Consider the following 21,035-nt stretch of genomic DNA (forward strand, 5'->3'; position numbering starts at 1 on the left):
GAGCACACACCCGGTGCGGGTTTCCGAACGCACCCTTAATATCATACGATTTTAGTCACTAAATCTACACTTGATTTTGTCGACAAAGTTCTTTTCTTTTTTTTTTTTTTTTGTGGGCCTTGATGGTGATTTTACTCTTGGATTCATGTTGAAAATAGACGATCTACAAGTTCACAACGCGTTGCCGCACGGTGCGTTGTGAGCTTATAGATCGGCTATTTTCAGAGTGCAACACCCAAGTGCAACCAAACATAAAACGACTGGATGTCTTCTCCACTAGTCCCTCTCTAACATTTTAGTTGTCGACAAAATTGGCAATATAATTTATTTAGTCCTAGTTTTGTGATCATGATTGTTTAGTTTTTATTTTGTTTTGTCAGGGAAAGGTAGCCGATGAACATTTATCGCCATAGTTTTAGTCGACAGAATCAACACGTCAATACTTGCAGCAAAATCTCATCAAAGCCTACTCCCAATGCACACACCACATGGTATATAGGCTATACTCTAAACAGCCGTGCTATGTTTTGATGTCTGTCAGCTTGGCGAGCAGACCATACCGGCGTAAAAAAAAATACAAGAAAATAAAATAATAAAGAAAAACGAGCGTAACATGGCTCTTGACCTTTCGGTAATTACCTACGGACTATTTCAGTCTCCCAAGCTCCCCCCTCCCCCCTCCTCCCTCCCCGCCTCATAGCAGCCCCGGGGGGGAAAGCACTTTTCTCCAAGTGAAGAGGCAGCGTGCACTTGAGGAGTGAAGCGGGGGGAGATGCCGACGAAGTGAACACACGCACACGACGGAATAAATAAATAAAACAAAACAAACAACTCTCAAGCGGGGCGATACGAAAGACTCCGGGGTCAAGGATCTTATTAGCTGCTGCTTGACGGGATGATGCAATATAGCGCTTGAATCAGGGATGGTATGGGGGCAGTGGTGGTGGTGGTGGGGGTGGGGGGGGGGAGCGGGTGAGGCTTAGCTGGGGATTCAGCAAAAGCAGCGTTTGCTCATGCTTCTTCCACAAAGCAGGTTGGATGTCTAATCCTTGCAGAGGCGGCAGTAAGCATCTGGGGGTCCGTTTCAAGAGCTAAATGCTTCTGCTTGGACAGGGTGGTGTAAAGCAGGGGTCTTCAACCTGGGGGTCGGGACCCCCACTGGGGTCGCCAAATTATTTTGGGGGGGTCCCCAGATGATTGGCTTAAGGTGCAACATTGTTTTCTCACTCAACAGTAAACAGACCAACAGAAAGTTTTAAGTGTATTAGAGGGTATCTGCACATTTCTAAAGTGATGATTTATGGTATTTAATACCTACAAATTAAACATTGTCCAAATTGTCAAATATCAGAGGCAGAAAATAGCCGATCTACATGCTCATGTAGATCGGCTATTTTCACAATAGAACCGTGTCATACAAAATGTAATGCCTCTTGCTCGTCAGGGTGGGTGGGTGGGGGGTGGGGGGGTCCCCAGTTCAAATATGATTATTTTGGGGGTCACGGCCTGAAATGGTTGAGAACCACTGGTGTAAAGGAACTAAGTACATTTACTCGAGTACTGTCCTTAATTAACCAAATAACCTTTTTTTCTGTTTGTATGTTGTATGTCCCACGGGTGCCATGTCATAGTTCCGACCTCTCATTTTTGCGGACTCCCATTATTCCAACCCGACCACCTAAACCCTCAGTACAACTAACGCTGGTGAATGCTAACCTGGTGAATGTTAACCTGGTCGGACTATTGAGAGGTCGGACTTATGATCAGTCCCCGTCCTACACATGGCTCATATAGGTCGAGCTTCGCGGGGCGCTTAATGAAATGAACACATAAAAAGCACTGCTCACTTCACACTGGGCTTGATTTTAAAACATAGCTACGGTGGTCAACAAAATTCTTGAGTAACCTGAGGAATAAGAGAAGTGAAAATGGAAGTGGGGCATATTATGGGGGTTGGGGGAGTGGGAAGGCTGCTCTTTCCCTGCCATAGGCAGCACCTGACTCTCTTCTCTGCATGTTCAACAAGGGGTCCGGGACCCTTTGGGGGTCCTCAGAGTTACTACAGGGGGTCCTCCAAATCTCTCAATCCTTTTTGTATTAACAACTTGACCCTAGTGTCCATATTCTGAGAACTGTAGCCAAAAATAGTAGATCTACTGCGAGGCGTTGTGAGCTTGTAGATCGGCTATTTTTGGCAAAGAGGTTTGGTGTAGAGGGGAAAAGGAGCAGACTAAGTATAGAGTGAAAGGTCACGTTTTTTAGGTAAGTGGTTGAATGTCTGAAAACACAAATTGACATGAATTCAAAATAAATACAATGATGATTGTGTTGTCAAACAACAAAACAGAATCTATGAAAAGTTTGTGGGGGTCCCTGCTTCATCTCTCTCTCTCTCAACTAAGGGGTCCTTGGCCTGAAAACGTTGAAGAGCCCTGCTGTAGAGCGTAACAAGGTTCATGCTACTGTACTTCTCTGCATTCATTGACTGAATGAAAGAGATGCACACGGCTGAAAAGAAGACAGACTCCAGTCTATAGAAAGGTAATTACAAGACTGATCTGTGTCTGTCACAGACACTGATTTCATTGTTTCGTAATTTGTTTCAGTTTCATCTTGAAGTGGGAACGCAATGCTCCGTTGCACCTCTGTTGACATCACGGCTCTGTTGCCTTAAACTGATAACCTGAAATTGATGTTTTAATGAGGCCCTATATCAATGTTGATGTGCCTCACTGATTGAAGCAATAGAAGAGTAAATAATGGCACCTGTGTGAAGGAGGCACGGTGGAAGGCTAGAAGGTCCTGTTCTCCCCGTGTCTCCTAGGGTAGATACCCTCACAAAAACATGCAGTAATCCTGGTCTCTATAATGCCTCCCCCTGGCCAGCCGGGGCGCCTGATGGAGGGGAAAGGAACTGGTTGGAGTAACGTGTTCCTTCCACGTGCTACGTCCAAACTGGGGAAATCTCCACTGTCAGGTGAAAAGAAGCAACTTGGACTGCTCATGCATAGAAGTCCATACATGGAGATCCGTGCTCATACATACATACATACATACACATACACAAAGTCAGACGGAGGAGCGATCAGTACCACTCAAAGATCGCACCTGTGTGAAGTGAGCAGTGCTCAGTCACTTCTCATGGTATCAAACATGACGCACGTGCATATCTCCTTGTATGGGCCGTTCTGTCCGTGACATCAGCTGTGGTGATTGTTGGTCTTTATGTACTTTCAATGACATTAGTCTTGCGTGACCGCAGCTGTTGGTCCTGCATACATAGGGACAGTAGCGTTGGTAGTTGTGAGCATGTAGATCTTCTATTTTCACAATATTTATCTGTGGAACCGAGTCACATTAAATGTAATACCTACAATTCCAAGTGCTTGTCGGGTGGGGGTCCCCAGTTCAAATATGTTTATTTTGGGGGTCACAGCCTAAAAAGGTTTGAGAACCCTGTACTAGAGGTTCGAGCTCCACAAATCTACATTGCACCGCCGATCCAACCGATATGCCCATCTATGGACATCTCTATATCTTCATGTCAGTCCTTGTCCCCATATACGGAAGATCCCTGGTGTAGTAGGCCTTTATTCCCATATATGGGGCTGGGCACGACCGATTTTGTGCCCATATAGGCCTATGGGGATTGTTCTTGAACTCTGTAGAGCTCAAGTAATTGTTGCGACCGTCAGGTCGCAGTTACTGCCAAAACCTCCACCGGCTGTCTGTCAGTCTGTCCGTCATGTCACACTTTTCCCCAACTCATATCTCCGCCACCGTTGCCCCAATACATGCCAAACTTTGCACATACACTCCTTGCCTGCCAATCTACAACCTCCACCCCTCCAGGGACCCCCGGAGCTCCAGGGACCCCCAGGGACCCCCCAAAAAGTGCAAAAATGACGAAATGCCGTAACTCGGGCTAGGAGCGACCGGGAGAGCCGGGGCCGGTACCCACGCGTCTGCCTCGGCGGCGCCAAAAGAGCCATCAACATGAATCTGTCCCGTATAGCGCCACCATCAGGCCCAACACATTTTTGGACACTGCTCCTACAGATTTTCCCCTAAAATCACGCAAATCGGTACACAGTATGTCTACACTCATGTCATCAACATGGATCTGTCCCATATAGCGCCACCATCAGGCCGATTATTTCAAACACATTTTTGGACACTGCTCCTACAGATTTTGACCTAAAATCACGCAAATCGGTACACAGTATGTCTACACTCATGTCATCAACATGGATCTGTCCCATATAGCGCCACCATCAGGCCGATTTTTTCAAACACATTTTTGGACACTGCTCCTACAGATTTTGACCTAAAATCACGCAAATCGGTACACAGTATGTCTACACTCATGTCATCAACATGGATCTGTCCCATATAGCGCCACCATCAGGCCCAACACATTTTTGGACACTGCTCCTACAGATTTTGCCCTAAAATCACGCAAATCGGTACACAGTATGTCTACACTAATGTCAACAACATGAATCTGTCCCATATAGCGCCACCATCAGGCCCAACACATTTTTGGACACTGCTCCTACAGATTTTGCCCTAAAATCACGCAAATCGGTACACAGTATGTCTACACTCATGTCATCAACATGGATCTGTCCCATATAGCGCCACCATCAGGCTGATTTTTTCAAACACATTTTTGGACACTGCTCCTACAGATTTTGCCCTAAAATCACGCAAATCGGTACACAGTATGTCTACACTCATGTCATCAACATAGATCTGTCCCATATAGCCCCACCATCTGGCCGATTTTTTAAAACACATTTTTGGACACTGCTCTTACACATTTTGCCCTAGAATCACGCTGCGACATGACGGTCGCTTATCTCCCGATTAGGGAGTCTTACTGGTTTATCTCCCAATACCATGATTTGACCTTTGAAATAAATAATTCAGTGTGTCCAAAAACATAGCTACTGCGCTTGGCTTTTCACTGGTCTAATGAATAGGTCTGAAAAGGGCTGCAGATGCTTTTTTATATGATTCTGCAGCCCTTGTGTTGTCTGCCCTTACTGCACCAGTGTTTGTATGCCACTGAGCACCACAAGACTACACTGACCTTAAAGGCTACTTGGAAATACATCTGACTGGCAGAACAGTTATGAGGGGAGTCTTGTTACACAACTTGTGTTTGACTGACTATTCTCTTTTTAACTCTTATCTTGTTAAATGTCTCTTGCTTCTCTCTTGCTCTTACTTAAAATTGCGATCCTGACCTAGGGTTGCCACCCGTTCCGTATAATACGGAATCGTTCCGTATTGGACAATTAAAAGATGCGTTCCGTATTGAACCAATACGGAACGCGGTTTGTTCCGTATTTAACCAAATGCCCCATAAAGGTCTGTCACACAAACCTCAACACAGAATTTAACAATAATGAATGAAATAAATATAACTATTCTATGCATTTCATGGGTTTGGGACTGCATTTTTTCGCCGGCCGGCGGCTGTGCCACGCGCACGGAACGCACGCACCGCGGGCCCCGAAAGAGGTGTTCCTTATTTCAATTTCTGAAAGGTGGCAACCCTATCCTGACCTGAGAAATGTATTTCCTGTTTGTTGGAGAGACAGGGAGACACTGAACAAACACCAGCGATGATTGCTATCAAAACAGAGCTATTTCACACTCATTTTAACAAACAACACACATTTTAATGTCCATTAGTTACTCTGAGCATTACACTATAATGTCATTAGCTTCAGCTGTGCTTACCCTTCTATGGCATGTCAGAATGTCTGCTGTGAAAAGGGGGCTATTAGTTTTCACAAGCTAGAGCAGGGGTGGGCAATATTTTTTTTCTATGGGGCCAAATGAACAGAAAATATTGTGGAGGGCCGGGCCAAAAGGCAGTGATCCCCGCAAACTAAACACAGGGCTTTACCTCCGACTTCAGTAAATAAATACTTAGCAGTCCATTATGTGTTGAAAACCCAGCATTCGGCATCAACTTTTCTTTTTTTAGCCACACATTTTTGATGGGTAAGGTAAGGCAGGTCATCTTGACTTGTAATCAGTCTGTCAGTCTGACCAACTGCTTGTTATTGAGACAACATCCAATGATCACGCACGCATGCTGATGTACGTATTGCATCCATATTTATGTGAATTAAAAACATCAAAATAAAAGAAATGCAGCTTTAGTCCATGCATGAGGTAAAATTAGAAAATGTGTTTATTTTGTAATTTGCCATTAACCCTACAAGGGCCGGTCAGAGTGTACCAAAGGGCCGCATACGGCCCCCGGGCCGCACAATGCCCAGGTCTGAGCTAGAGGAAGCAGCACCGTGCAACACATGCACGCACACACACGCGCGCCCACACCACTTCCTCACCCCGCTATACCCAGCACACACAGTCGCCAATGAAAGTGAGAGGACAAAGGCGCGTTGTGTTTACAAGCACAACTCAATTCTCAAGCTAGTTAGTGGTGTCGCGTTGGCGTGGCATCCGCACGCACACACGCACGCAAGTTGCGTATGAGGTCCGCTGGTCTCACACATCACACTAATGCAAAATGACAGTATCTGCATTCCATCATCATGCTGAGACCCATGCAATTATTCCTCGGGATGTATTCAATATTTCTAATCCAATTAGTTTTAACTTGCAAGATAAGGGCTTTCTCTCCCCCTCTGTGATATACAAGTAGCCTATGATTTATCCTGTTTAAGGGATTATCAGAGTCTAAATATTTGTTCCATATACAAGGATTTAGCTAAACATTTCGTGTATTTTTGTGAAAAACAGCATGAAAACACTCAGGCATGACTACGCTATGATTGGAGTTCGGCACCCCTGCCAGACAAATGGGCTGGGGGGCATGATGATTGCAATGCACACATAAACAATTGTGTGACTTTTTGCACATAATGTGCTCAAATGCGTGCACACTCATGCATGCAGGCTCGGGAGATCTCATGCACATCACAAATACAGCCATGATGTCCCCCTGGAATGTCTCTCAATCTGCTTAGTTCACAAATGCATGAGTGATCTTTATTTGTAAATCAAATTTGTATCTCTACCTGTAATGTTTTGTGTTTGCAAACAGATTTGTTTGTGAATAGGCTACTTCAAGTATAAGTGTTCACTTATTATGTTCTTACTCCATATACTGTATGCATGCAGAATTCCGATATCAGCAGAAATGGAGCAGTACTCTTGAAGCGGCATATTCTCACTCTCAAGTCATACTAGTGATTTTTCTTTCCCTTTAAGGATCAAAGCTGCATTTCTCTTCACTTCTCTTTTCTCTTTCTTCAGATTATGCGCCCTGGAGATGAAATAACCGGATGGGGGCTCTCTACAAATCCCAAACCTATGGACCTATGAAGCTGGGGCAAAATCTGACCATGCGTCACCAGTTTGACACTAAGGGAATCCCCCTGTCGTGTCAAGTCCTTTTTAATGCACAAGCAGGCGAGCAGGTGGCAGTGCAGATCAGTGCGAAGTCGGCTTCTGCCAACTCGGCGCCATTTGAGTCGGAATCATCCGACAGGACAGGGGACGGGGTCCGTTTGCGTCAAACATCGGTCGTCGCAGGGGTGTCCTGTCGCGTCAAACGGGTGCCGCATGGTGAGATCACGTCCCAGCGCGTCACCCATTTGAAGCGAGGGAATGCGAGAAATGTGTTTCTTAGCAATCTGCAGTCCCCGTGCGACTGGCCTGTGTACTGTATAGCTAAAAGCTCACAAATGACTGTGTGCTCTGCCACGGTTCGTCTGTTTGACTTTCGGTGTCCCTGCGCAGCCTCTCGTGTTCCTCACTGCCTAGTGCTCCGGAATGGTTTGTTTATGTGACCTCCGGCGTCCCTGCTTGCGTCTTGTGTTGTGCTTGTATTTGTGCTTGTGTCTTGCATTTCTCACTGCCTGTGCCCTGCCTTGGTTTGTTTGTCTGACTGCCGGTGCCCCTACGCGGCCTCTTGTGTTTTTCACCTGTGCTCCGCAGCCGCCACTGTCTGGCTGAGAGTCGCCAAAGGATCTTTTTCATTATTTTTTGAATCCGCTTCCAAGGAGTGGCTTTGTGTGTCCCCATGTCCATATATGGTCATTTCAGTCCAGAAAGAACAGGTTTTATCTGTCCGTAAATGTGTGTCCCCCATGTCCATATATGGTCATTTCAGTCCAGAATGAACAGGTCTTATCTGTCCCGTACGTCCAGAATGTGTGTAGTGTCCGTCCCGGTGATTAAAAATGTCCAATGAGACCATAGTTTGAGGATTGGTCAAGCTTCACAGATAAAAGCATTCATTCATTCAGAATTCAGAATTCTGTAGCTCTAGACAATTTTATACTCAGATTCATCGCTTCACTTCGAACCGAGGTTTGATCTTTCATCTATTTTCCGCACTTTGCATGATTGCCCATGAATGTGCAGAAAAACTACCGGTAGTTGCTTGACTGCCTACCCTTGATATGTCTACAGAGGTGGTGCCATAGTTTTGTACTTTTTCTGTTCAGTATGTGTCTATGGAGTTAACATTAATCTAATAGACCCCCAGGTGTGGTTATAATATTCAAATGTGTCTTCCCTGTGTATTCTTGGTTACTTAGTTCCTGAAAGCTGAAAGCCTCTGAAAAGAGGCCCAATTGAAATACACCAATATAATGAAATCATAACATCCTCCCCTCCCCTTTTTACCATCCAACAACATATGTGGGTGTGGCTAACTGGCTCACCAGCCATCTGACACCCAGGCATAGGCCTGATTTACACTGCAGCCAAATCCAGCCTGAATCAGATCTGTGTCACATCCAGACTGGAATCTGATTGGTATAAATGGTCACATGGTCATATGAAACCAATCAGATTCCACTCTGGATGTGACACAGATCTGATTCAGGCTGGATTTGGCTGCAGTGTAAATCAGGCTTTAATGAACAGGTGGGTGTGGCCACATACAAACATAATTTTAACACTTTATGTACTCCTTTTAGAAAAAACTCTTTCTCAACTATAATCATAATCAGTGGTGGGTGGTGCATTTTATACCCAGGCCTTCAATAGATATCAATCCTCCCACAATCTCAGCGGTTAGAATTGTGCACAAATTCATGTGAATATAGTGTCATTCGACATAACCAGGCAACAACAGACAACACTATATCCAAACCAAGCTGATGAGATCGGACACTGACTGAGTTACACACTGCACAAGCGCACGCCACACACACACGCTCACAGCTAAACACACACACACACACACACACACACACACACACACACACACACACACACACACACACACACACACACACACACACACACACACACACACACACACACACACACACACAAAAACAGTCTCACACACACGCTTAGCACACAGTCAGACAGAGCCAACTTGCAACACAGGCACCAACAACAATATAGCCTATGAAATGATCAAGCATCATAGCGAGTACAAAAATAGCCTAAAGATCGATTAAACTCACCATGGCTGCTAATGTGTCCATCAATGCCAAGCTTTTCTTTAAGTCCTACTTGAAAAGGTTGTCCAGTAATTGTCCAGTAAATCCACACCAAATCTGTTTATTCTCCTCCTTTAGCCATGTTTTGTTATTTGTGCATTTGTTTTTTAGTTAATTTAGCAAACTGAAGTCATCACTCATCAGCTCAGAGTAAACAGAAGAACATGGAAGAGAAACAAAGGTTTGGTTGGAGGAAGTGGTTCCCGTTTCTCATTGGACAGTTCTTTGAAAGAACTGTCCAATGAGAAACGGGAACCACTTCCAGGGATGGGATCTATAGACTGTAGGGCTATGGGAAGCTAGCAACGCCAAAATAAAAGCCTTAGGTTTCTGAGGCAAGCAAGCAACGTCATCAGCGCCAGCTAGAAGGCTCTGCTATCTGAAAGAATAGGCCCAGCAGGCCAAACTCGAGATCTGATTGGTTAAAGAAGCTGACAATCTAAATGTCATCCCCATTCACTTGTACTGCAGCTGGATTCAATGGACATTCTAAAGGCTTTTTACCCGGAGACAACACAACAAAAAATCTGATAAAACAGGCTGTGTTTTTAGACCTGCAGGGAGTGGAAGCAAAGACCAGCCTGACTGAGTGAATGAGAGACAATGATGGCAGCAAAATATGTTTGTGGGAAAATAATTATATATTATGAAATATAAATGTATTTATCATGCAAGTGCAGGGCCAGCATGGAAGGCCTTGCAGGCCCTGACGGCCCACACCTGACTGGCAGTATGCACAAGAAATGTGTCTCTGAGTGGCATCATGTGACATGAGCTCCGGACACACACACACACACACACACACACACACACACACACACACACACACACACACACACACACACACACACACACACACACACACACACACACACACACACACACAGACCCTCTCATAGGCTGACTTCTTTTAAATACAATCAAGAGCTGACAGCTATAACCCAACACTGTGATTATTTCAGCCAGCTCCTGATGTTCCATTAGCTTAAACATGTACTGTATTGCTTGTTCCATATGGTCAAATAGACTGCCAACCCCCAGAATATACAAGATTGTGCAAGACTGTGGTTCTCATCTAACAGATTCTATATAACTTCACGCCCTGGAGAGAGTATTTGTTTAGCAATTAAATCTACAATTCCAACATGTCTGGCTATAATCCCTTGCAATGGAAATGATTAAACTGGTTGTACAGGACCAGTGTTGATTTCGTCGACTAAAACTATGGCGAAAAATGTTTGGCGACTGCATTTTTTTCACTGACGGAAACGAAATAAAAAGAGTCATTTTATGTTTGGTTGGTCTCAGGTGTTGCGTGCTGAAAATAGCAGATCTGCGTTGTGAGCTTGTAGATTGGCTATTTTCAGCATACAACTAAGTGTAAAATCAGCCATTACAATGTCATCAAGGCCTGCCAAAATACATTTTAGTTGACTAAATCAATTGTAGATTTAGTCGCCGAAAAATCTTTTGATATTTAGTCAACTAAAATTAGACTAAAACTAAAACTTTTCAGGTGACTAAATTATGACTAAAACTAAATGACATTTTATTCAAAAGACTATATAAAATTTTATTCAAAAGACTATATAAAACTAAATCAAAATTTGCTGTCAAAACAACACTGTACAGGACAGTGTAACAGTGTGGCTCATACTAGCTGTGTGCACCAAATTGCTATATTTTATTTATAGGTAAAGGAGCAACCGGCTTCAGTGTAAAAGTCAAGATATACTCTCCAATGGCAGCATTGCGGAAGGAACACACAATGGGAAACCGAGTGATTGGCAGATGTCAGGCACACCGACTTCCCCATGAAGCTTTATGACAGTCCAATGTTTTAGTTGGCGGTTTTCTTTTCTTGAGCTTGCATTTGGAAGCGTGCGTGCTGTTCCTTCAGGGTCACTGTAAGCCTCCACGCAGACGCGCTGGTCCGTGATCACTGTGCCCACTGGTGGAACGTAACTTAAGTGCAATTTTTTGACTTGGACTTTACTTTATACTTCTTATTTTTGGAACAAGTTTCACAATAATAATACAAGTTAAGTAGGCCTATGCCATTCATAATGACTACTTTTACTCAAGTATTTTGATGCCAATACTTTTGTTGCGACCGCCAGGAAGCAGTTACTATCAAAACCTCGACCAGCTGTCCGTCAGTCAGTCCGTCAGTCAGTCTGTCTGTCACACGTCACACTTTTGCCCTGCTCATATCTCCGCAACCGTTACCCCGATCCATGCCAAATTTTGCACACACACTCCTTGCCTGCCAAACCACAACCCATCAATTCTCACATGGCCCTCTTCTAGCGCCACCATGAGGCCGATTCTTGCAAAAGAAATTTTTGGACACTGCTCCTACAGATTTTGCCCTAAAATCACGCAGCGACCTGACGGTCGCTTATCTCCTGATTAGGGAGTCTTACTGGTATACTTTTTCCTCTATCTTTTATTTTTATTTTTTATATATAATAATACTTAAAAACAAAAAAGGTTTGGGAACCGGTGCTCTAATAGACCCCCAGGTGTGGTTAATATGCGAGATGACAGAGTACAGCAACTTGCAATGGGCCTGGTGTACAAGATACACTAAGATACGCATGTGTCAAAATAAATGTTAAGGATGTCCACAATTACAGCACCAGAGGCAGTGCCACAGATTTCAACCCAGAGTCAAGTCAGTCAAAGGGTCAAACTCGTTCTTCTGCTATACCACCAAAATGTGGAACGCCTTACCGAAGGCCTTAAAGGAGTGTGGATCCCTAACATCCTTTCAAATCGCCCTGAAAAACCACTTACAGGCGGCAGCCGTTCGCAACTGGTAAAAACAAACCTAGCGCAGCCTTACCCTCCCCTGACTCTTCGTTGTATTTTCCTTCTGTAGGCTATATATATTTTTTGCACTGTTTTTTATTTTTATTTATTTTCCTGACTATCTACTGCATAGTACTGTGTTCTATCCGTCTGTCATTCAATGTTATATGAGATATTTCAATGGTTTCCTGTGTAAATAAGCCAAGTGCTTTTTAGGAGCTCCTTTTAGTTGACCTTGTACCAGTGAACTGTAGCGTCATGAAACTGTACCTTTTCCTATGCAAACCTCTAATAAAGTCTTCAATCAATCAATCAATCAATCAAAGTTCACTGTAAATATCTTCTATTTTCCCCCTTTCTGTTAATGATGCTATCCTATAGACGGGTTTCGGGTCCACGTTACACTGATAAGAAGTAGATGCGTGCGCAGGGTCGGTACCAAAATTAGCCAATGAAACCAGCGCTCCCCAAGACAACAGGTTTGGGGATTGGACGGAATTGATTACATGATACAGTCAGCTGTGCATTTAGTCTCAATGTTTGTAAACAAGAAACCCGTCTATACAAAGTAGCCTACTGTGTTTTATACGCCTGTCTTCACATCTTATGAGATACATAAAGTGATTCCTGTGTAAATAAGCTGATAAGCTTACTGGGATCTCCTTTTCGTTGCCCTTGCACCAGTGAATTCATGTCATGACACTGTACTTCTTCCTATGCAACCTTATAATACATTCTTCAATCAATCAATCCAACTATCAGGACAAACATTTTTTCATGTTTCTACAGTTTACTTTTGACCTCAATAACAACACTTTGACTATAGCAGTTGGCAGCACAGCGGCCGGCCGTCAAAACACTCAACACAATAAAATAAAGTAGGCAACAGCGGCCAACAAAACACAATAGGTAGGCCTACAGTATAAAATGCTATTAATTACCTTAGATGAGCAGAAATTCTGTTCCTCCTCCTCCAAGGCACGGACTGATCAACACTATCCTACTTGCTTCTGTAGCCTAAAAGTATTTTTCTTTTTTTAATTGGGCGGCGGGAGAAATCAGATATTAGTTTCAGAGGCTCAGAGCCATGCTGTAAAGGTCTCACTCACAGCTGAAGATTCTTCATGCCTACCGCTAAATGTAAACAGGAAACAGCTGGCCTCAAGCAACTGATCTGATTGACTGTTCTCTCAATCCGGTGGGCATTTCAAAATAAAGGTTTTATTTATTGTCGTTTTTTTTAGTTTTTTAATTTGCTATGCGCCTGTTTTAAATGATCAACTTCTAGTCAAAGGAGAAATAATGTTTTGATTGCTTGCTTTTTATTTTGCATTGTTGTTTTTGTTTAAAACCTTTTGTTTGCTTACAACTTTTTTTTTCTTTTCTGATAACCTATCTACTGCATAGTACTGTGTTATATCTCTCTGCCATTCAATGTTATATGAGTTAAAAGGGATTATATTAGTGTGGTTGCCCTAACAGGCCAGGGCATCATCTGGGAATCACTATCAGATGTAGAGGCCAGCTCCATATGGAGATCTAGGTGATAATATCCAATAGTCTCCATGTATTGAGGCGTTATACAGACGTTACAGAAGGACACTGACAAGATGTGCCCATTAACTGCAATAATAATAAGCCTATAGGCCCACTTTCACCGTTCCGTTTCAGCACCACGGACAGCGCCGTGTCCACTGGACAGTGCTGAGCTGCTGCTGTTCTGTTGCATCGGAGATCTGTCACACGCGCGCGCGATCGAGCGCGCCCAAGCGTGCACTTCCAATTAATAAGCGTGCGCGTGTGATGAGACGCGCCCTTGGCTTGACTGCCCATCCGTCCTCCCTCCTGTGTGCTGTTTGTTTTAGCGCGACGGGGCCCCGATTGACTATCGGTTTAGCTTGAACACCTCGCTGCACGCTTTGATCTGCCCCTCGGTAGGACACCACACCGGTTCGAAAGTCTGCAAAGCAAAACGTCCATTAAACACAACAGAGCAGAGAGCGAGGGTTGGCCGCGGCTTTATGGCCATACACTCCCTTAAGGTCATTCATTCATTCACGCACGACACAAATGCATGTGCAAGCAAGGGCGGAACGGGAGGGGAGAGGTTAGACAGCCAGAGGAGCAGAAAACAGGCAGACAGACACACATGATTATGCATAATGTCAGAGTGAGATGCGCATAGTATAACCTATATCCTACAGAGAGAGAGAGAGGGAGAGAGAGAGAGAGAGAGAGAGAGAGAGAGAGAGAGAGAGAGAGAGAGAGAGAGAGAGAGAGAGAGAGAGAGAGAGACTTGACTGCCCATCCGCTCGCCCTATATGTGGATTTACACAATGCTGTACCCCCTCCAACTGTATTATAGGCCTATATGTTCCCCGTTTTCAACTGTTTATATTTTGACACTTGCTTTCTTTGGCAACACATATGTTTTCTCGTGCCAATGAAGCTCCTTTGAATTGAATTGAATTGAGAGAGAGAGAGAGAGAGAGAGAGAGAGAGAGAGAGAGAGAGAGAGAGAGAGAGAGAGAGAGAGAGAGAGAGAGAGAGAGAGAGTCGGGAGGATAACTATAGGAAGACAAATGTATTTAGACAGAGAGGCAGCCTGAATAGCTGATAGCTGATGTAAAGACATTTAGAACACGAGAAGACAGATAGAGGGCGGGCAGAGGAACAGCTCTTTTACCAGCAAAGAGACACAGATATTTAAGGAGGAGTTAGACAGACAGACAGACAGACAGACAGACAGACAGACAGACAGACAGACAGACAGACAGACAGACAGACAGACAGACAGACAGACAGATTGGCAGCCAGCCAGAGACGCAGCCATGAAGGACAGCTTATTACTGGTCAGTGGCTATACAGCCCACTGCACATGCACAACACAGCAATACCACAGATATAAGCCTAATGATGCTATACCCCAGACATCGAATAAAACCGCTAATGATACTTTCTAGATCTAATTGGCTCTCCTACTTTAATCTGTGGCATCTGTAGTCGGTTTTTTTGTTTTCCCTTCCCGCAAGATAGAAGAAAATCATGTCAGTGGTTCGATTTTTAACTTAAGCTCCCATTTTCTATCCCGGTTCTTAACATCAAAGTGAGGAATGCAGATGGGGAGGGTGCAGGGATAAATAACTCAGCTCTCCTCTGTGGCCCAATAAAGCCCGGGCCATGAGCCCAGTGCCGCTGAAGCCATGTGGCGTCAGTTCAGCAAAAGCTAAGGTATGGCAACATGACTGGTGGCTTGCACGCGCGCGAGGGCGCGCGTGCAAGACACCAGTCATGTTGCCATACCTTAGCACAACAGGCACGATGAAAAATACATTTTATTATTTACCCCTGTAGCCAAGGTATGGCAGCTGCCATAGCTTGCCATACCCAATTGACGCCTCTGCGCTGAAGCATGTTTTCAAACAATGAAAATTGAAACGCTGGTAGAGGGGGCGCGTCATCAAATCGATATGAATGCACTATATGAAAGCACTTTATCTGTATAAAACACACTTATGCTTTCGTCTTTTCCTTGCAATTGCAGACCATGTTTTTTTTTTTTTTTTTTCACATGTTTTCTCCCACCTTTTTTAAATGCACACATGCGCATATAGGCAGCTACATTGACGCATCATTTGTTGTGTAGACAAGTCAAATGTTTTTCCCCTATTTTTTTGTGCTGGATTGTGGCATGCCTGCCTGTGGCGGATAATTGTTTTACCGCATTCAACAGTGTTTTCTAAGCAATAGGGCTAAAGTCGCGGCTGTGACGCTGCATGGACACTCGTGCCCCAAAGGAAGAGCAATAGACTGTACAGCTTAAGGGTCTGTTCTTCACGAATACCGGGGATTTCAACACTAAACTAGGCTATTATCAGCCTGATATGAAACCTCCTCTCCTGTGTTTTCAGCAACGTCGACCTGTGCACTTTTAAGATGGACCAGCAAGCTGTCGGTGCCACTGTGTGCAAACATGTATTTAGATGCGACATTTGGAATCAAAAGTAGTGTGATTTTTTTTGTATATATTTAAAAAGACTAGACAGCCACAGCACGCTATACAACGAGAACATTTTAAAGCTCGCCCTATATGTGGATTGATTTTTCTCCTCTCCTCTCTCTCTCTTCTCAGCATTCCCTCAGTCAGTCGACAGATTTTTGCCATTGCAGCTCGGCAGAGGGTGTCAAATCTTTCTGAGAGCAACCGTGCTGTAGAATGAACACAGTATTAGTTGGGGTCCTCTCGTCTTTGTGATCCAAAATCAACAAAGGGAACCGGTGGGGAAAGCAAGCAAGACGCCGAAAGATGTGAGGAATGCGGCTTTTTCGCAGCACTGTGATCCACTCTAAATCTTGGGCGCAGGGTGTGAATTCAGCACCAGGGGAGAGGGAACAGCTCCCGTCGATACCGCAACACGCAGCACGACGGAGGAAAAAAGGCACGGATTTGTTAATTTGGCAAGGTCAGTCTTTAATGAACTAAAAGCCCAAAGATGTGTCGGAGACTACAGCCGTGTCGCTTTTTTTGATTATTTCCTTAAACATGCGGAACGTCATGAGGATTCAGTCGATGTGAATGAAGCGTTTATGTGCTCGTTTACCAACTGGATATCTTGGACACAGAGAGCAGGTTAGATGCAGCATGGATGTGATGAAAGACTGCTTTATTTTATTCTCGACCTTATAGCCGCCTATATGTTTCCCCCCCTTCTTCGTGTGCTTAATGTAGACACAAAATTCACTGCTCGTATGCCCTGAAACCGGGAATGAATCGTCCGCGTTGAAAAATGCTGCTTTGGATTGTTCTACTGAATGCGGCTCTTTGTGTTGCCAGTGGAAATGTTACAAGGGACATTTGTAAGGAGCAGATATGCTCTTGCAGCGAGATAGAGGGAGATCTGCACATAGACTGCGAAAAAAGGAGCTTCACCACTCTACAACATTTGACTGGCCCCAGCTCTCAGTTCTACCACTTGCTGTTGCACGGGAATTCTCTGTCCAGGCTATTTCCCAACGAGTTCGCCAACTTTTATAACGCTGTAAGCCTGCATTTGGAAAACAATGGCTTGCATGATATTGTGCCCGGCGCCTTCCTGGGATTGCAGCTGGTGAAAAGGCTCCACATCAATAATAACAAGATACGATCGTTCAGGAAGAGTACATTTCTGGGGCTGGACGACTTGGAATATCTCCAAGCTGATTTTAATCTATTGAGGGAAATCGACCCCGCGGTTTTCAGGGACTTAAATAAACTTGAGGTGTTAATACTTAATGATAACCTAATCAGTGCGCTACCTATAAACGTGTTTCAACATGTGCCCATTACGCATCTCGACCTGCGGGGCAACCGAATCAAAACGCTGCCTTACGAGGGGATTCTCGAACAAATACCGGGCATTGCGGAGGTTCTATTGGAGGACAACCCGTGGGACTGTAACTGCGACCTGCTTTCTCTCAAGGAATGGCTGGAGAACATACCGCATAATGCGCTCATTGGGAGGGTGATCTGCGAGGCTCCGACCAGACTGCAGGGGGGCGACTTAAACGAGACGTCAGAAGCTGATCTCTGCGCTTCAAAGAACGGCGGTGCTGACACCAGCCTGGTCGCACCTCCCACCCAAGATGAGACCTCGGAGCCCGCCACCGGTGCTGGCCCGCATCCAACACCTAAACCAAACGGTGACGCCGCGGGGGGACCCGCGACGCCAGGCCACGGCCCAAAGAGCCGCTCCAAGTCGCGCGAAAACTGGCAGAAACCGAAGCCCACTCCCGTGACAGGTGTGGACGGGGAGAGAGAGCAGCTGCGGAACACGACATGCCCACAGCCCTGTAGCTGCAAGCTGATTGGTTCCAGACAGGGCCTGGGGGTCAACTGCGAGGGGAAGAAGATAGAGAGCCTATCAAACCTCAAACCCAAACCCCTGGCCGCTCACGAGTTGAACATGAGAGATAATAACATCCACGCCATCAAAAAGAACCACCTTTTGGGCTACTCCAGCCTCAACCTGCTCCACTTGGGGGGCAACAACATCAAGGTGATTGACAACAGCACTTTCCACAACCTGACCGAGCTCATATGGCTGTATATGGATAAGAACTACCTGGATACACTCATGGCAGAGATGTTCGTTGGCCTCCAGAACCTGGAATATCTCAGTTTGGAATACAACGACATTCAGCTCATTGTGGCGGGTGCGTTCAGCCCCATGCCCAAACTGAAGGTTTTGTTGCTTAACAACAACCTGCTGAAATCTTTGCCCGTGGATGCTTTCCTTGGGACTTCTTTGTCCAAGATTAGCCTGCATAACAATTATTTCACGCATCTGCCGGTGACTGGCGTGTTGGACCAGCTCAGTTCAATTTTACAGATCGATTTGCACGGGAACCCGTGGGATTGCTCGTGCAACATCGTGCCCTTCAAGGTGTGGACGGAGAGACTCGCGCCGGACGCCATTCTGAGCGAGCTCAAGTGCGAGTCCCCGGAGGACTTTTGGAAAAAGGATTTCCGCCGAGTCCAAAATGACCTCATGTGCCCCAAATTGTACGAGCGAATCTCGCCCACCTCCCTGTCCAAAAACAACACTTCCACGGTGGACTCGGGCTCGCGCTCGAACTCCTACTTGGAGCCCAGCAGGGTGTCCATCTCGGTGCTCGTGCCCGGGTTGCTACTGGTGTTCGTCACGTCCGCGTTCACCGTGGTGGGGATGCTCGTCTTCATCCTGAGGAACCGCAAGAAGTCGAAGCGGAGGGAGGGGAACTCCTCCGCCTCGGAGATCAACTCCTTACAGACGGTGTGCGACTCGTCCTACTGGCACAGCGGGAGCGGGCCTTACCACGCGGACGGGGGCGCGCACAGGGGCTTCGACTGTAGCGCGCACCTCTCCGCGACAACCGACGCGTAAAAACAACAAAGCGACTGTCCTACTGTAGTAGTGAAGAAGCCTATTATAGGCATATAAATATAACCACAGTGGATTACAGACTGTCGCAACACAGACAGACAGACAGACAGACAGACAGACAGACAGAGTGACAGACAGACTGACAGACGCACGGGACGTACTGTATGTGAGTGACCTCAAAAGTGACTATAAGCGGTGGCATAACGTGATAACGAGCCGCTTCATCCGCTTTTTTTTCTTTCTTTTTCTTTCTCTTGTTTGTTTTTGTTATAGACGTTATCCTACAGACTTCTTTTGTTTTCTCCAGTGGAATCAAGTAAGTCAAGTCTACTGCTGCACAGGCCCCCATACTGTAATATATGTATATGCCCGCTCCCCCCCACCCTTCCCCCTCTTCTCCTCCTCCTCCTCCTCCTTCTCCTCCTCCCAGTTCTGCTATTTGCCGCAATCGGACTACGGATCAGAGAGAGAGAGAGAGAGAGAGAGAGAGAGAGAGAGAGAGAGAGAGAGGAGAGAGAGAGAGAGAGAGAGACACGGGAAAGAGAAACAACAGAAGACTCGGGGAATGGTGCACGCGAGCGCATGAATGTAATGTAAATATTCGGACCGTTGTATCATAATCTGCATGATGATATTTCTCGCATGGTTTCAAACACACTGATGAGGAACCATAAAATACCACCATTAACCAACCAAGAGAGAGAAGCCAACTCGACCCTTATTTCATGTTATAGCCTACCAGATATGACGACTATATAGATATTAAGAATTATATATGACTATTACAAAGTGCCATTTCTCTATTTTTTGTGAACCTGCAGTTAGGATTTGTATTTGTTGTTTTAAAAACTTGTTTGGAGAAGAAGAAAAAAAAGAACAATAATAATAATTATAACGGAAAATAACGATGCCTAATTCTGGAGGGTTTGATTGATTGATTGAAGACTTTATTAGAAGTTTGCATAGGAAAAGGTACAGTTTCATGACGGTACAGTTCACTGGGGAGCGATGGAATTGTTGATCAAAGCTGTCAAATGCATGTTATTTTCGTTTGTTATCATTTTGATTGTCGATAAATATTGGGGTTATTTATACCGTACTAGTTGGTGCAGATTAAAACCACGTCTGCACAGTCATCATCTCCTTTTATGAATGTAAAACTGTGTTATTTTATGGTGTGTGTGTGTGTGAGTGTGTGTGCCAATTGTTGACTTTCAAATATTCAGACGTGCGGATGAGCGCGACAATGTTACCGTCACTCAGATGCTTAATTACGCTGCAAAGTTAATGTAGCTCTAAGACAACAGTTCCGTGTTTTTTTGTGTGTCAATGAGTATCTAGCCTGCTTTGGGTGAAAGGGAGAACAGCAGACACCGAGTCATGTAAAATGGGGGGTTTATACCATCATATTTTTTCAAAAAACAAAAACAAAGCAAAAGAGAGTTTTCAATGGCGCTATGTACAATTCGATTGGTGTACAGAACGCAGGTAGACTAGACTAGCCTATATTGCTTTTTTTTTAAGTCAAAATAGTATTCCTCCACGAAAGAAAAAAAAAGCTTCTGGCTATGATTCACTTTCATTATATCGTGAGCTTTTGTAAAGCCATCTAATCTTGTCCAAATAAGAGAACTGAAACTCACTGTATTTAATAGACAACAAATGTGCTTGAAATAGACTGTTTCTTTCAGGCAAAGCTTGTTAAAGTAGGCTGGAAAGGGGGGGGGGGGGGGGGGTGCACGGCGAAAACACACACTAAGTGCCCCCCCATCCACCCCCAACGATGACGCAGCTGTGAATTCTCCACAGG

At 44.9% G+C, this 21,035-nt stretch overlaps 1 protein-coding gene across 1 annotated transcript; it reads left to right on the plus strand.

Annotated features, from left to right (window-relative positions):
• Positions 1 to 17,110: 17,110 nt before the first annotated feature.
• slitrk1 (SLIT and NTRK like family member 1) lies at positions 17,111 to 19,225 on the plus strand (the record flags this gene model as incomplete). Its single annotated transcript, XM_080720337.1, has 1 exon — positions 17,111 to 19,225. The coding sequence occupies one exon, from the start codon at positions 17,111 to 17,113 to the stop codon at positions 19,223 to 19,225; it is 2,115 nt and encodes a 704-aa protein (XP_080576463.1).
• Positions 19,226 to 21,035: the final 1,810 nt, after the last annotated feature.

The sequence above is a fragment of the Nannobrachium achirus genome (genome assembly GCF_963921795.1).
Source record: "Nannobrachium achirus genome assembly, chromosome: 24".
Taxonomy (NCBI): domain Eukaryota; kingdom Metazoa; phylum Chordata; class Actinopteri; order Myctophiformes; family Myctophidae; genus Nannobrachium; species Nannobrachium achirus.